The 17,372-nt window shown below is 53.6% G+C and overlaps 4 protein-coding genes across 4 annotated transcripts; 2 read left to right on the top strand and 2 right to left on the bottom strand.

Annotated features, from left to right (window-relative positions):
- Positions 1–1,491: 1,491 nt before the first annotated feature.
- W97_01549 (adenosine deaminase) lies at positions 1,492–2,634 on the bottom strand (the record flags this gene model as incomplete). The annotated part of the gene is made up of 2 exons (XM_007779455.1): positions 1,492–2,377; positions 2,453–2,634. The coding sequence occupies 2 exons, from the start codon at positions 2,632–2,634 to the stop codon at positions 1,492–1,494; spliced, it is 1,068 nt and encodes a 355-aa protein (XP_007777645.1).
- A 3,005-nt stretch (positions 2,635–5,639) lies between these two features.
- On the top strand, positions 5,640–10,471 carry W97_01548 (uncharacterized protein; the record flags this gene model as incomplete). The annotated part of the gene is made up of 5 exons (XM_007779454.1): positions 5,640–5,742; positions 7,840–7,937; positions 7,998–8,059; positions 9,010–9,451; positions 9,737–10,471. 5 exons carry the CDS (start codon positions 5,640–5,642, stop codon positions 10,469–10,471), a joined length of 1,440 nt encoding a protein of 479 aa, XP_007777644.1.
- Positions 10,472–12,037: 1,566 nt separating this feature from the next.
- On the top strand, positions 12,038–13,742 carry W97_01547 (glutamate decarboxylase; the record flags this gene model as incomplete). The annotated part of the gene is made up of 4 exons (XM_007779453.1): positions 12,038–12,243; positions 12,301–12,776; positions 12,827–12,928; positions 12,982–13,742. The coding sequence occupies 4 exons, from the start codon at positions 12,038–12,040 to the stop codon at positions 13,740–13,742; spliced, it is 1,545 nt and encodes a 514-aa protein (XP_007777643.1).
- Positions 13,743–14,091: 349 nt separating this feature from the next.
- On the bottom strand, positions 14,092–16,949 carry W97_01546 (uncharacterized protein; the record flags this gene model as incomplete). The annotated part of the gene is made up of 7 exons (XM_007779452.1): positions 14,092–14,856; positions 14,912–15,147; positions 15,206–15,323; positions 15,385–15,697; positions 15,757–16,326; positions 16,381–16,761; positions 16,813–16,949. The coding sequence occupies 7 exons, from the start codon at positions 16,947–16,949 to the stop codon at positions 14,092–14,094; spliced, it is 2,520 nt and encodes an 839-aa protein (XP_007777642.1).
- Between the last annotated feature and the right edge of the window lie 423 nt (positions 16,950–17,372).

The raw sequence follows: 17,372 nt of genomic DNA, 5'->3' as shown, positions 1-17,372 counted from the left end.
GCCGTCAATCACTCTTAAATTATCGTTCTTGCTGTCGTGATCATGTTTCTCAGTGTTCGTTCATGTGCCTTTGTGTTGGCGGTCTACAGCCTCCTCTCGAAACATGGCGCTTCTGCGTTGCCAGCTCTCGAGGAGCGCACCAACAACAAGGCATGTAAAGCGACCGGCGTGCTGTCAGTCATGAAGGTTTTTGCTGCGCCGGCAACCTCATTCTGCGGCTCTTACCTTAAGATTGGAACGGTCACAACCACAGTTGCGACCACCACTCCCGTTACGTGAGTACAGACTCCTCAATGCACAAAGTGATCCGGCTTGCTCAACGCTCTCGCAGTACAACCACCACTACGACAACCACGACCACAACTGGCCCACCAGCTCCGGCCGCCCCGGGTGTACTCATCCCTGACGAGCGAAATATCGAACAGCATCTCGATAAGCGTGCTGTAAAGATCCCAGCCTGGCTAGTGGCTTACGCCACACCTGCTATCTCCTCGGCTTGCTCGTGCCTGAGTATCCAGCCAGCAACAACGCGAGTGACGTACACCGCTTCGACGTCGGTATGTTGAATTTTTCCTTGGGTCTGCTGTTCGCAGCTCTTCATTATTTCACACTGTACATCGCCACGGAAACGACGACTCTTAACGACAACGAGGGATTGCATCCCGAACACCTCGAAGTGCGCCTTCGAGAACGCTGCGCAATGCGGCGGCAGGTCTGACTAAACAGCCCACCTAGGCCTGGTGTTGCTGGCACATGTTACCTTGGATAAGGTCCATGACCTCCGAGGCTGCCTGTGCATGGCTGCTTACACCATCCTGTAGTTCACGAGACTAACCCTCGCGTCTCTGCAGACTCAAACCGCTACAGAAACATTGACCGTAACGTCAATACTGCCGCCTTCGCCTCCGCCTCCAACACTGACATCGACACCCACTTGTTCCGGGGTCGGCTCTCGCTGTTCCAGTGATTCGGATTGCTGCACCGGTATTTGTGACGTTCTCGGCTCTTGCTTGTGAACGGGCGACACCTGCAACGAAGTTCTTATTTGATGTACAGGGTGTTCTTACGGGACGGTGGATAATTGATTTGTAGCTATACACTATAGTATCGTACCAAAACGAGCTATCGTACAGTAGTACCTTGCGGGACCGCGGTCGATGGTTGCGGCAGTGGCTTCCGGCATCACCAACGTGTATATCAGAAACATCAGTTCTACGGACAGCTTTACTAACCGGAAGTCTTCGAAAAACAAGTTGTTCTGAGGCCCTGCCGGTGCGGCCGAAGAAGGTGCGGTGGATACGGATATAGGCGAGAATGTTTATCTGCCAGTGCTGGGGTCAGCGATACCGGAAATGTAAGCTCATAACATGGATGAATTGCTCATTGAACACCCATATTACCCACTAACACCGACATCGGGGACACAAGGGGGTTAAGGTAGGAAGATCTTGACGTTGATGTGATTGTACCTGCCCAAGAGTATTACACGGGTCAAACCAAGGGTCTACCTGTCCAATCATGCATAACCCGCTGCAAAGCCTGCAACAATTCGTCTTTCCTATCTTGCTCACACCAGCTCCCCTCAATACTCGCTCGACATATACTCTCCCACTCCGCCACACTCAAGTTATGCGCCTCCTGCACAGCACAGTAGTTATCTAGAATGTAACCGCCGAAATATGCCGGGTCATCACTATTGATGCTGAACCTGACTCCCGCATCCAAGAACCTCCGAATGGGCACTTCAGCTACGGACTTAACGCACCGCAGTAGCACATTACTGAGCGGACAAGTCGTTAGCATAATACCGCTCTCCGCCACTCTCCTCATCAGCTCGCCGTCTTCAGCAAGCTTGATGCCGTGATCGATACGCTCGACTCCAAGCGTATCGATGGCATTGGCGATGTATGCCGCCGGGCCTTCTTCGCCAGCGTGCGCAGTGCGCCGCAGACCTTGCTCTCCGGCTTTGCGGTACAACTCGCCAAAGAGCTGTGGCGGGAAATCCAGCTCGCTGGAGTCAAGGCCAATACCCGCGACTGCTCCGTGCTCAAAGCTCTCCTGCAGTTCGGCCTGGTTGAAGGTGACCAGGCAATCTGCGGGCGGCAGGTGGCGCAGGAAGCAGCAGATCAGTTCCGTGCTCATTCCTAGCTCCTTACACGCCCGGTCTCGCGCGATGGTGAAGCCGGACAAGACGGTCGAGTACGCAACGCCGCGGGATGTGTGCGCCTGCGGGTCGAAGAAAACTTCGGCGTGGTGGACGCCGTCGGCGGCGGCGCGCTGGAAGTAGGACCACGCGAGGGCCTCGAAGTCAGAGGAGTGGATGAGGACGGACATGCCGATGTAGTAGTAGTTGAGGAAGTCGTCTAGGGATGTGAAGCTGTTTGTGGGGTCAGAACGAGAATCGTCCTGAGACTCAGATATTGGGACGCATCCGGGAAAGTGGGGAACGTACTGGTCATAGCGGAGGCGGAGCGATTCGGCTGATAAAAAGGCATGGTCATCGGCCGGGAGGGTGGTATTGTTACGAGCGGCAAGCTCGAATAGAAGGGATGGCGTCAGGGCGCCCTCTAGATGGATGTGATGCTCGCATTTTGGAAGAGCTTGTAGAAAGACATGGATGGGTGACTTGCACATGTTCCAAGAACGCTCTCAAGTAATGCAAATGGAAACTGAATATCGTGTTCGATAGATTGCAAACGAAGGGAAGTAGAATATGAACGATGGACAACTGATAAGTGGCGAGAAACTGGAAAACCCTAGTCCCAACGGATGCTTAACGGTGGGCGCTTTTGAACGTGATTCCGGACAGCTTGTGTTTACCTACTCAGCATGTGGAAAGGCCCGAAATTAGAGGAGACAAACGGGGAGAGCTTCAAGATCCCTATCAGGCCGAGATTTCAACCTCCTTGCGATAGAGCGGAGGCTTGTTCAGCCGATTGTAAAAGCACGAGGCATAAAAGTAGACCTCTAATTCTTGAAGATAACCTGTGCCGGAGGTCGAGGTTGTATCGGTAGCGGGTCCTGTGGGTGAAGCTAGCATCGGGGCTTGCTCTTCCTTGTCGTTTCAACTGCCCGGTTGTCGACGGTCTTGAAAGAACACAATGGGGAATCCATGACCGGTACTATGTATAACCTATGTTTCGGCAACTTCCGTCGGTCGATGTCGTATAGTGGTTAGTACAAGGCGTTGTGGTTGAACAGCCCTTGTTCCAAACATCCCGCCTAAGCCCAGGTTCGGTAAGTTCACAGTTCGATCTCATCGTGATACGGATCGGGTTTTTTCTGACTCGTCGAAGATTCCTGGCATCGACAATGGTGCCACGTTAGCCCTAGATTGCGTACTTTTTGCCAATGGTTGCGAATTGCCCAGGGGCTGGCTGGCTACTCAAAATGTCCATGGCCCCTCTTGGCTGGATTCTGGGCGCGCGGAGAGGCTACAGACCTCGCAGGCAACCTGCAGCATTTTTGAGATGAAGAGGACGAGCACTCTTGCGGCGATAAGTTTACTCAGCGGTAAGTGGACACAGATATTCAGGGTGTTTACTTATTGCAATCTTTAGGGCGCAAGCGCTGTTTTGTATTAAGGAAGAGCAATCTGCATCTTATGATTTAGGATTCATCTCTCCATAACTGTTACTAAGCTGCCAGCGCTTCGGCTTTAGATTACTTACATGCTGAGCTGTGAAGACCGATCGGCCTTTATATCTCTTTTGCGAGTTCGTCTTAAAGACAAGATAGTCACGGACATGGAGGCGCAATAAGCCTATAATATTCGGTGATTGGACAATACTTTTCAAGTGAATTGCGGAGGGTATCTTCCCCGTGTCAGCCATGTCCTCACAGACCCGCCTTTGACAGGCAGTTACTCCCTGCTGCTGTCTCATAACAACGAGCCGAGTAACAAACTCCACTACGAAGCACAACCTTCGAAGAAGCGGGTCAGCTCCGCCAAGGATCTATCCATCATGATTCGCGTGACAGCTGAGTCGCTGCGCATTTTCCGGCGGACAGCTCGGGCGGAGGCATCCGAGCCGCTGGAAGCGTCGAGGTGTGGGAGAGGAAGATCTGTAGATCATTGAGGCTCCGATCTCCATTAGGCTTTCTGCATGTGCCCGGTCAGATACGACCACAAATGACAGTTATCAAGAGAGTAGCACCACGTGGACTCCAACATGTGTATCTTGACACTTGAGACAACCAACCACAATATTAATCCGTCGTACGGCTGTTGACCCTGCTGCCGCTTGGTGACAGATTTGCGGTTCGGGCAGCGGCATTGAGGCTGGCTGAAGCCCTGCTCTCTTACCCACTCCGAACCGCCCGGAAGCTGGAGGACGGCTATTAGCGCGCTGGAAATCCGACTATCAATTCGAGCCGGCAATCTAGACGCACTGAACGTACGATGTCCCACAGTGCCAGCCGCCTCTGCATACATTCGCCAGGGGGTCATTTCGAACTCCTCGTCTGGGGTTCAAGGATCTGTCAAGGTCAAGGCAGGTCCAACACGCAGGTAGGTCCGGAGCCTCGCCTGGATCAGCATCTGTGAAAGCCAATCACCAACACAGTGGGATGGCCGGCTGGGTTTGCAGTCATGGGAGACACGAATTTTGCCACCGCTGCACCATCTCCCTCGCACTTGCTTCAGATTCTTTCTGCGCACGCTGCAGCTAAAATCAAATCAACCGGACTCGTGAAACACAGGCGGATCTGACAGTGAGCGCGCCGCAGGGTGCGTTTTCCACGCGAACGTGGAGAAACAACGTGGCCATTCGGTAGAACAACGCCACCTGCAATCGAAGCTTGCGGCATAAAAGTGGCGACGATACCATCCCGGTCACTGGCTGAGGCTTTATGGCTGACTTCGCGGTGTGGGCTGCCGCTCCGTCCAGGCTACTGCCGACGAAGCGACCTGTCGGAGTGGTGCCGGAAGGCCAATCGAACGACATTTGTAGCCCCTTCTCCTGATCTTCTTCTGCATTCCTCAGCACCTGAACATCTCGATGAACCCCTTGTTGGATGGCAAGGTTGTCCAAAGGGAAGGTAACTAAGTTAGAGCAAGATTGCGGCCCCGGGCGAATGACCTGACATACCAAGCGTCACCGCACGCTAGGAGGCGGGCAAAACAGGCCCCAAGCGTCTAGCAGACCGAACTACTAAAAGCATGGACGCTCTTGCGTTCGCGAGGGCTCGCCTAAACCTTGAGTTCTCGCAGGAGTGGGGTCCGTCCCGCTATCATTTCCATCATCCGAGCTCACGGTTACGGGACAGTTATGTGCTCGACACTCATTGACCTCGCAATCATTTTGAAATTTTTACGTTGCGAAGACAGGCTTAAGATTGTCCGGAGGGGCACAAATACTCCGACTTACCAGAAAGTCGAAAAGAGAACAATCGTGCTGCAAGGAGCAGGCGGAACCTTCCACGTTGAAACCTTAAACAACCGCTAGAACCCGTCACTCATCAGCCATCTTCTATTCCGGATCGTCACTGGATCACCCTGCTGGCAGGAGCCGTCGGCAGGGATCCCGCCCGATGATGCAGGTCAATCGCTCCCCGCTGTCGTCGTCATTGGTCAAACCCCCAGCCGTACCACTCGGATCCAGAAAAGAAAACCGTCGCCGCGGAGCGGCCAGAGCACAATGGTTTTCTGGAAGCTTGAGGCCCTCGGGTATGCCGAGCAGGGCCTCCTCGTCGCTTTCCATCCAGGTGGCATTGGTTCTCTCGGCGGCGTGGAGGGGCAGGGTAAGTCAGTGTAGGAGCCGAGATTCGTGTCCCCATCAGCTCCCGCTCCGCAAGCTCCATCCCAGACATGCCGAGCTGCCACTGGCTGTGGCGCCCGCATGGAAGGTGAAGCTTGTCCGCTTCTCCAACCCGGACGAGTGGCATCAAGAGCTAGAACGAGACATGGGCTCGAAAGTGGCCGGTCTAGGTGCTTTTAGGCGAGTTTTTAGCTCCCCTGAGGTGCTGGCCACAAACCACTTGTACTCGTAAGAGCAGGCCAGAAAATGGGGGCTGGAGCATCTTGTTATTCTTTCCTGGCCACATCTCTTTGAAGGCGCATGCGGATGCACGGCAAGCCTAAGCGCATGCACTACGAAAATAATTGGGCATCAACGGGGCGCATTCTACTGTCCCACCTCGTCAAGCAGCATGCTACTGGCCGTTGATGGCGACAAGCTAATCGACACGTTTTAGATTGTGGCGCTTTCCGCCACGACTCGGTACCCACATCACATTGTTTCCGTGGGGAAGATAGTGCTTGGCTTGGCGGAAGCGACTCGGGCCTCTAGGCTCTATTGAACGAGGTTGTTTTTGTGAAAACTCACTGTTCGCTGGGCTTGCCTCGGAAGTCGCAAGATGCAGCCGTTACTCCTTCGCAGTGACCTCCGGGTGCTTTGCCGCTGCCGCAAGTGTCATCTGGACTTCGGCGCCTCACCCTGAAAACGTTCGATGCTGTGTAGATCCATCGCACCCTACGCGATCTAATCTTTCACATTCAGATCCGTCCTTCGAGGCTTCAGTTGACAAGCGTAACATGTCCCATTTGAAAATTGTTGCCCACATCAGCAAGGGGCTACAGTCTACTTCGCCTCGTGAAAGACCAGCACAGGGTACCATCATCTCAGTCCTTGCAGTTCGCTGCCACTGTCGGGATCAGCACGAATTGCGCGCGTCTTGCTAGTCCCTTCCCGCATGCATGTTGTAGGTGCTTACCAGGTTTCAAGTCTTTCTATCAAACCTTCAGCAGCCAGGATCACCCCTTCTGTTGATCGATTTCGGTATCAGCCGCTCCTCGTTCCGCTGTATCTGCTCATCTGACAAGGGGCACGTACATAGGGAGACGACTAGAGGTCTATCCGTGCCGAACCCAGCATCTCGGTCGCTGCACCAGCACCAAGCTATCAATTGCGGCCATTCGGCAGAATTGCCTGTGCATTACGACGTAAGTCGCACGACCGCTAGGCTCCTTGATCCGGCCGAATCAGGCGAAGTGGAGATCTACGGAAGCTTTCTCTAACTCGCTTTCCCTGAATTCACCTACAATCTTTTCTCAAGCAGAGGACAAGCTTCGTGAATATTCTGACCAGGACTCGTCCACTGACTTCTATTAACTCTTCGCCAGTCTTTGACCATTTTTGCGCCACCAGCTGGAGGCAGGCAACCATTCGGCTGTTGCCGAGCCCGTTCAAACATCAATAACGATATCTTTCTGGGGACCGCCTTTGCTTGGAGATCTTGTTATTAGACAAGATGGATGGATCAGGAACGAGCCCGTACGCGCATCAATCGCAACATCCGAATTCCCTTCATCATGAGTCCTCGTCCGTGTCATCCAATGCCTCATCCCATACCCTCATTCCTACGCCGTCGAGTCTGTTCTCAGGTGCGCCGTCGACGCGGCCGCACACCTTTGCTACTCCTTCGCTCCAGCATCATTCTTTGTCGAGATCGTCCGCTGGGCTTAACATGAACGCTCACAACCCACCTTATGGCATTTCGTCGACCTCTCCAAGTACAGCGACGGGTAGCCTTCCCGACGCCCTACCACCTGGCGAACTGCTCATGGCCGGAGTCAGGTTCTCTCCTTCTCATCTATCGGCTAGCTTGTCTGCTCAGAAGAGAGCCTACCGACAGCGCCGAAAAGATCCGAGCTGTGATGCGTGCCGAGAACGGAAAGTAAAGGTATGCTGTTTATCATAGCTACGCATGGGTAGTTCTTGGAAATTCGGGTGCACTTGTCTGTAGGCTGGAACGAGCGAAAAGCAGATAGGCGCAGCGAGTCATTCGCCTGGTTTTGGTGGATCTTCTTCAAAGGCGCGATACTGACAGCACTTACAGTGCGACGCCACAGAAACAACGAGCTGCTCGGAATGTTCCAGCAGAAGCGTAAAGTGCCAGTTTACAAAGGAGACCAATCGCCGTATGTCTTCCATCAAGTAGGTCGCTCACACCATATGCTACTCAGTGCCTCAAGGTAGCTGACCAGATCAAGGCAGGTGCAAGACCTGCAAAGTCAACTGGCGGACGCGAAGCAGCAGATCCATCATCTACGAGCCATGTACGAGGTTGGCGGGATGGAAATCAGCGCAAGAAGCGCAGATGTTCCAGCTTTAAAGCTTCCGGACATCCATCCTAATTCGGAGAGGAAGCGAACTTTGCCAACTATAAACAATTTCGACCACGTTCGAAAGAACATACGAATCTACTCTCGGGGTATATTCAAGGCTCCACCTCCTTACAGGCAGATGGTTTCTCAGCCCCCATACTCTTCGAGCTCTGTCAAGTTGCCGCCTCGGCATGTAGCAGATCGTCTTCTCACCCAGTATCGCAACTTTTGTCACTCATTCGGACCACTGCTCCACTGGCCAACGTTCTCTCGCGCTGTCGATGCTGTTTACTCCGCCGGCACATTTCGAGGAGTTCACCAGGAATGGGTGTCGCTATTTTTCGCGGTACTGGCAGTCGGTACACTCCAAACGACAGACGCTCCGTCAAACGGGGCGCGGCCGGACGTGGAAGGTGTTGATTATCTCAACACCTCACAGAAGACTATAAACACGTGGACAGATGAGCTGAACATTGACCAGGCCAGGACAGGCCTTTTAATCTCTATATTCTTGGTCGAGATGAACTTAAAATCAGCCGGCTGGGTATGGCTAGGAGCCGCCGTAAGAATAGCGCAGGATATTGGACTCCATTGCGAGAGTGGTCCTTGGCCCGTGATCGAAGGCGAGGTTCGTCGGCGAGTCTGGTGGACCATTTTCACTTGTGATAGGTGAGCCTCCGATGACTCCTTACTTTCCATGCAAAGTCTCTGCGAAGGACGGATACTTGCACTTGCAGCAAGGCCTGCGTACCCTTTAATAGACGCATTGAAAGCAGACAGCTTTCTTGCAGTGATCTGTATCCCAACGCTGGCAGAGGTTTAGCAAGAGGATTTTTGAGAAGCCTATTCAATGTTCAGGAGAATTTCCAGCACCCATCAGAACATTCCGCTAATCGATTTAGGTTCCTCTCGCTTGAAGTCGGAAGGCCACCACTCATTGACGACGACGACACCGATGTTGAATGGCCTTGTCCAGTGGACGACTACTACATTCGTCCGGGTGGCATTACAAGGCCTCCTGGAAGCAGTAATCCCCAGCACAGTCTTACTGTACTGATACCGGTCGTGCGGTTCATCGGTCAACTCAAAAAGACGCTTAAAGCCCGATTCATCCCTCCGGGAGTCCTGAAGACCTATGACGACTATTTTCGCTCCCTCACGGCGTCTTTTCCGGAGCCTTTCCAGACTAATCGCGACGCATACCTCGATCCAATCTGGTTAACCCATGCATTTACGTTACAGATTGCGAGGTTCTTCCTCTATCGTCACAACCTCTCTACCGCCTGCCGTTCAGCAGATCGTGTAGATGCGCTGAGTCGCTGTCACACGGTAGCGCTGGATACCGTTCAATACATTATGCGCGGCTTGCAGTCCCCTCCGACTTCTCCCGAGCAGCAGAGACATTCTGGCGGTTACCCTTACGCTCAGGAGCAGAGGTATGTCTAACCCTTCCTCGCCTCCAATCTTGTTTCCTGAAGTCTATTTCATGGCATCCTGATACTGTACATCGTGTTGATCTTCTCCGTCTGCGCCTTGGTCCTTGAGATGCTCAGCGATCACTTGCGGCTCAGAAGCACACAATCCTGTATCTCGGAGACACTCAAGCCGCGTAAATTGCGTTTGCTACAGACCATTTCTAAGACTACTATATGTGAAGCTAACGGCTATCGCTTATGCAGTTGGCGGGCTAAGGTTCTTTCCACGACTACCACCGTAATGTGCACTCATCTCTGGCGGTGTACACTCATACTCTGTTTCCGAGCTGATTACTCCAATGCTCTCTCCTGCGTTCGCGTCAGCTCCGCAGTTGGCGACTTACGGCTTGTTAATAACGCCTGCGGACGTAACCTGGCCTTTTTCCTCGACCGCCTTACCGAGCGGGTACAAAGCGGCAACGGCAGTCAACAGCAGCTGGAGATTGACGAGGAGATGCTCGCATACGTCAGCGGCGATATGCAGGGCTGCACGGAAAATTCATGGGTCTGGACGGGCAGCGAGACAGGCATGAAACTCAACAACGGCTCTTCCCATTTCAACTTTGGCGGACCTCTTCACCCTGCCACAGACGTCAATGCTCGTGACGGCGGCGATATGGCGAGCGACACGCTCGGCCTCCGTCCCATATTAACGGACTCCGACAAAAGAGAATGGGGCGGGTGGGAGAGAGTTGAGCGGATGATACACCATTTGCTGGACGATCAGCGGAAGCGAGCTCAGCAATCACAAGCGTATTATCACCAACCTTCACACAACTCAGGCAAGCGGCTGCATCTGGCGCCGCCGGAAGGTCCGGCCTCTGGACCTGCGTCAGCTGGGACGAGTCCAAATGGCACGTCACGAATCAGCATTGCGAATATCATATAAACAACCGGAGTCCCTCCCGACCCCTACGAACGAGCGTGGAATCGAACAGCCACTCGAGCACTCACATGATCCATGTCTTACGCTCGCGCGGCTCCGCCATACCGAACTATTAGGCCCTGGGATTGAACAAATGGCGACTCAGGCCGTCCCTTGATAACGCCATCGCCATCGTCGCCACCGCCATCACCATTGCTTATGGCTGCCTTGCCAGAAGACAATAGGTCCGCCGCCATCCCTAATCTCTATTACACGTTCTTGACTGCTGCGAACCATGAGAAAATTTATCCGTTGCTCAGCGTTTTGCATCCTAAATTTTTTCCGCTTTTGTCCTTGGCGGCCTTTCTGTCTATGGCCGAGTCACATAGGGCGTCTCCTACGCATTTCGACTTACGAGGAATATATTCGCGCTTGTATGGCACTGCATGGCGCGGCTGGTTCACGCATGACGCCCACGATTGACGGACCTGTAATGTATACCTGAGCAAAACACATGACGAAGAGCAGGGAAGCGTAAGATATTGTCGCATACTGCAATTGAAGGACCAGATAGGTATGTGGGATCGTACTAGATGTATGTGGCGTCGAGGCGCATCAACAAAGCTCGACCCTTATGGGTGAGGTAACAAAGGGAGTCACATCTGTTGATCTTCAAAGCATCCCCAACGCTCGCGCAACACAACCTTGTAGTAGTATCATGTCTTGATTACTCTAGCATCTGCACACCTGACCATCTCTAGCACAAGATGCTCTTCTGTGCAGCCACAGGCAAGAAGCGATAAGAGTGTTGTGCCAAGCGCTGGATCGGGCCGTTGACATGTGGAAACACGTTTCCCTTGTCACACGTCGGTCCGGATCTCCGGTGGAACGGACCGGATCACGGCTGGATCACGTTGCGGCGTGTGGCGCAGGCTGGATGCTGGATGCTGATTTCATGAATCCCATCTTCCCATGTGACGTGTGCCTCCTCGTAATAGGAGGTCCAGCCAGAAAAGTGCGTGCCGTAGCACTCCGGAACTGCCCCTTGGACATCACCAAGCAGGTCTAATTCCAACATTCATTTCCGCAGCTGGTATGCCTACCGCATCAGTAAACAGAGCTGACCCTTTCAGCTTGAAGGCACAGCAGCCCGCACGGGACACACATGTCTCTTCAGATTGGCAGATTGGTCTCGGCTTACTTTTAGTTTGCGCTGTTTTCCCCCTTTCAGCCAGCCCCGCTGTTGCCGCTCCTGCACTGTCTCGGCTCCTGCTGCAGCATTGGCCCCTCAATGATCCAATCCCGCTGGCTCCTGCTGTGCGGCTCTGACGTCGCGCGGCAACTCCCCGCATCTCCCGCATCCCCCGCAGACCGCTGCCACAGCCAAGCTTTGAGATCTTGGAAGCTGAAGCTTGACTCTGTAGCTAAGAGGTGATCGTCGGCAGTCAGCCTCAACTTTCCACTGTCAGCCGTCACCGCTGTTTCGAGAAAAGCTCCTCATTCAAATACCTCTTTCCTCGTTGTTCATTAAACCTACCCTACCTCTGATTCCTTGTGACCTCTCCTACTTGACGTCAGCTCGCCGCAATCATGGTCCATCTAGCCCAGGTCCCGACAGACAAGGAGAAAGAGACTCCCCTCGTGGAAGGTCTCGAGAAGGCCAAGTTCTTCGAGGAGAATGAGGAAGACGGTGTAACAGCAAGCGTCTATGGAAGCCGCTTTGCCGCACAAGATCTCCCGCGGATCGAGATGCCCGAGAAGGAGATGCCCCGCGAGGTAGCCTACAGGATGATCAAGTCAGTTCACCCTCTCTCCACCCATTGGAGCACCCACAACTAACCTGCACGGTGAAGGGACGATCTGACGCTCGATGGCACGCCGACGCTCAATCTGGCCAGCTTCGTGACTACATACATGGAGGACGAAGCCGAGAAGCTCATGACGGAATGCTTCTCCAAGAACTTCATCGACTACGAAGAGTACCCCGTGAGCGCCGATATTCAGAACCGGTGCGTGTCCATGATCGCGCGTCTGTTCAACATCCCTGTTCACGATGAGAACACCAACGCCATGGGCACAAGCACCATCGGCAGCAGCGAAGCGATCATGCTGGGCGTGCTGGCAATGAAGAAGCGCTGGCAGCAGACGCGCAAGGCGGCGGGCAAGAGCACCGAGAACCCGAACATCGTCATGAACGCGGCCGTGCAGGTATGCTGGGAGAAGGCGGCTCGGTACTTCGATGTTGAGGAGAAGTACGTGTACTGCACCAAGGATCGCTATGTCATTGATCCGAAAGAGGCGGTCGATTTGGTGGACGAAAATACGATTGGTACGTGAAAGCGTATTTGATACCAGCCAAGTTGTTCTGACTTTTCTTAGGCATTTGCGCTATTATCGGGACGACTTACACGGGCGAGTATGAGGACGTCAAGGCTATCAACGACCTGTTAGTGGAGCGGAACATTGACTGTCCCATCCACGGTAAGCCACATCCCTATCCTTCTCACCTTGTTCGTACAAGCTGACATGCCCAGTCGATGCCGCCAGCGGCGGCTTCGTCACCCCCTTCGTCAACCCCTCCCTAGAATGGGACTTCCGGCTCCCCAAGGTCGTCTCCATCAACGTCTCCGGGCACAAATACGGGCTCGTCTACCCCGGTGTGGGCTGGATCATCTGGCGAGACCCCGAGTACCTTCCCAAGGAGCTAATCTTCAACATCAACTACCTCGGCGCCGACCAAGCCTCCTTCACACTCAACTTCTCGCGAGGTGCGAGCCAGATCATCGGACAGTACTACCAGCTGATCCGGCTCGGGAAGCACGGCTACCGGTCCATCATGCTGAATCTGACGCGCACGGCCGACTATCTGGCTGCGAACCTCGAGAAGCTCGGCTTCATCATCATGAGCCAGAAGGGTGGCGAGGGACTGCCGCTCGTCGCGTGTCGGCTTAAGCCGGGGAAGCACTATGACGAGTTCGCCGTTGCGCACCAGCTGCGTGAGCGCGGCTGGGTCGTGCCGGCCTACACGATGGCGCCGCACAGCGAGAATCTGAAGCTTATGCGGGTGGTTGTGCGCGAGGATTTCAGCCGCAGCAGGTGCGATGCGCTCATTGCCGATATCAAGCTTGCGCTGCAGGTGCTAGATAAGATGGATGGGGATCGCATTAAGGAACATCAGGAGCATATCAAGCAGCATGCCACCAGGACTGGAAGGCATAGGAGGATGAACAAGCATTTTGCGGATGAGAACCATAGCTTGCAGGGGAAGCATGGGAAGACGCACGCCGTGTGCTAAGGGAAGAGGCTGGGCTTTGGAGGCATTGCTGGCAGAGCTACCTCATACCTGTTCCGGGTCTGAGTGCTGGAGGCAAACCGCCTGGGTGGTGTGCCCACTGTCCGATCTGTTGATAGAATTGAAAAGCAATATGTATACGAGCTACGAAAAGTTCCGGGTAACTCAAAAAACGTGGCTGTAGAAGCAGTCCCGCTCAGTACGCGACTCACTACACAAGAAAGTTCCTAAGAGAGCATGCTGCTTATAGTAAGGTGCATATCTTCGTGCTTCCAAGCCATGCAGGCTCTTATTAAGGCAGGCTCTCTAGGATCAGCTCTATTACTTTGAGAGATGCTGCCAAAAGACCGGATCAAGCTTGGCCAAGATACCTCCACCGCAAGGGCTGGTCATCAGCTCCCAACCCCTTCACTATAACGACTTGCACGTCACCCGGCACAACGTCGAGGGCACTATCATTCAGGAGCACGCCTTCACGCTCCTCAAAAACCAGGCCTTTAGTCGGCTTCTCCGCGACAACAGTGACTGTGTTCCCGTCCCACTTGACTTGAACCCCTCGGTCTTCGAAGCTGAGATATTTCAGTGGCTGGGGCCAGTCTACGTCTCGGGCGACCACTCGAGCATCGATCCATAACCTTGCGGTAAGGACGTGAGGTTCTTCCTGAACATTATCAATGGTTCCGGAGAGTACGTCGGTCGTGCCATTCGCGACGATCTCGATGTCATTCTTGACAACAGCATCCTTGATTTCCTTCCCCGTCGCAATGGAGATGAATCGCAATTCAACGGTAGCAGTCACCGGCTCAGCCTTACTGCTCGCTACCCAGAGCTCCCAGTCACTAGTCTTAGCAGGCCGCGCATGTGTGATGCTCCAGTCGTGATGCGCCCGCTTGACCGCAACTGCGACTGGTGCCAGCGCCCTACGCATGGCGTAGTAAGCTGGCTTTTTACGGAGGAAGTAGTCCACGATGGACCACGAGGTCACGGGCCAGCAGTCATTGAGCTGCCAGACCAGAGCGCCACCGCAGCGGCGCTTTTGGCCCCATTGTCGCCGCCAGCCGCGGTAGCCGAACATGAGAGCTTCGGCTTGGGATAGCTGCGTTAGGTGGATGAAGGCCTGTGTATGTGTAATCAGTGATCGTTTCATCCGCAAGCAAAGAACTAGGTCGTACCTCTAGGTCAGTCTCTGTGCGGAAGTTCTCCACAAGGTAAGTCGCTATTCTTCGCTCGTGTCCGTCGGCTTTGTTGTGGAAATCTAGCATGCGCGATTGCGGATACAGCTGCGATTCGTCTGTGCAGAAGTGTTTGATAGTGTCGATGTGGGGGAAGGCTTCCATGCCGAATTCGCTGTTGAAGCGGCCGCCGAGGGTATCGAAGATTTGGTACTTCTCTTGTGTACCGTGCCATACTGAGAGGGAATAAGCAGGGTCGCCACTACATGTGGCACTCGGTGAACGCGGACTCACCGTTCCACTGGTGCATGTCGCCCACTGTGGGATTGGAGGTAATGAGTCCATCGCCCCAAGGACTGCCTGGATGATACGCAACGTGAGGGCTCTCCGCTTCAACTACCTCAGGTAATAGCTGTGCTCGATCAGGAATGATTTAGTGAGTTTGTTCGCCAGGAACACACGCCTACACTCACCTTTTCGTAGATATATCTGGCCGGAAAATCAGTCTTGAGCCAGCTCTCTGGATCATTGTCCTCATAGTGGTAAGTCAATCCAAACGACTCTTGGACTTGATAATCCTCGTTGTTGCCAGCGTAAACAACGATGCAAGGATGATGCCGTAGTCTGCGGACATTGGCGACGCACTCCGCTTTGATAGTCTTGAGGAATTCGGGAAAAGCTGGATAATTCCCACAGCCGAACATGAAGTCTTGCCACACTAGAATACCAAGCTCGTCGCAGAGATCGTAGAATACATCTTCTTCCCAAATACCTCCGCCCCAAATTCTGAGCAATGATTAGCATACAGCAGAGCATTTGGTTAATCAGCTGCGGAAGAGTGTTACCTGATCATGACCTGATAGCCATCAACCATCAACTCCAGCCATTTTCGATATCTCTCGGCTGATACTCTGGGCGTGAAGCTATCGGCAGGTATCCAATCCGAGCCGCCGCAGAAAACGTCGATTCCGTTGATGCGGAAGTAGAAGGACTTGCCAATCTCATCCGGCTCTTGTACAAGTTCGCCCTTACGGAAACCAATCTTCTGGGTTGCGGAGTGGAGGTTAACCTCGCGCCCCGAGATGGTTGCGGTTATCTCATACAGAGGTTGCCCTCCATATCCGTGGGGATACCACAGCTTGGGTTCGCTCACGCGGAATTCCACTTCGGCCATACCGTTCCGGTCCACCTCGGTTCTGGCATCGAAGACGGTTGCATCCGCAAGACGAACTTGAAATGTTACAGACTTGGCGGCAGCACCCTCAACATGGGCAGTCAATGTTCCATTTACACTTTTGAGGTTCGTGCTAAGTTTGTAATCAACACGCAGGTCACTGATCCTCGCCTCGTATGTCTCTAGGCGGACTTCTCTCCACGGTCCACAGGTGTTGAGGATTGGGCCCCAGTCCCAGCCCCTAGGACAACATCAACAAGTGTTGAAAATACTGGCGGTGGGTAGCAGTCCATACCAGTGATATTGCGCTTTTCTAACGGCCAATCTTGACATGTCTCCGTTGAAACCTACCCACTTGTGCTCCGGATAAGCCTCCTTGATCTCGATAGCCCGAAGTCTTGCGGATTCGAAATCAATCTCCAGTACGTTCACCTTGCCGTACCGCATACGATTCGTGACGTCCACCCGATGAGAAATGAACGTATTATCACTCGTAAGGATGACTTCTTCGTTAAGCCTGACTGTGGCAAAGGTATCTAGACCGTCAAATGCCAATACAACGATTGACCCATTTTGCAGCTCGATGACTTCCGGTAATTCGATCCTGTACGTCCATGATTGATCTGCAACCCATTCGCACTCTAGCTCGTTGGAGGCAATAAAAGGGTCGGGGATTCTGCCAGCCGATCAGCTTTGTTATCAGCCACGGCTTGTAGTGCGTATGTACACATTGTTATCCATTAAATCTAGATGGACGTTGGTGGGAACGCGAGCGACGGGAAGCCAGGCATCCTCGGAGACATCGTCAGTCTTCTTGAATGACCAGCCACTGTTCAGCTGATGGACAACGAGTGCCCGGGCCATCTGTATCGCAGGTGAGGTTGTGTTTTTTGCTTGCATCCAGGATGATGGAATACGCTGTCTCGTCCGTGCTGGAAGTCTAAGGGCAGGGAACTCGCATATCAGATCCTGGGATTACTCGTAGAGACACAGTCGCATGCTTCGCAACCAGGCGGCCATAAACGCTAGCTGCTCCTCAGGAATCCTCATTGCCGGAGCCCGTACCTCCAGTAGCTTCACTCGCAGGTACTCCGTTGCAAGCGGATGCGGATATTGGTGGTGCTTGGCGGCGAAGGCCATCTGCCACGTGATCCACGTGATTCACGTGACTCTCAGCGGGCGCACCTCCGCGAGGCAATCGACTAGTCCGATTCAGGCATGGCTTCACCGTCACAGACATTCGTAATTGTCGAGTAATTCCGTGGTCAGGCCAGCGAGCTGTCGCCG

The sequence above is a fragment of the Coniosporium apollinis genome (genome assembly GCF_000281105.1).
Source record: "Coniosporium apollinis CBS 100218 chromosome Unknown supercont1.5, whole genome shotgun sequence".
Lineage (NCBI taxonomy): Eukaryota > Fungi > Ascomycota > Dothideomycetes > Coniosporium > Coniosporium apollinis.
This window is presented reverse-complemented; position numbering and strand designations above follow the sequence as displayed.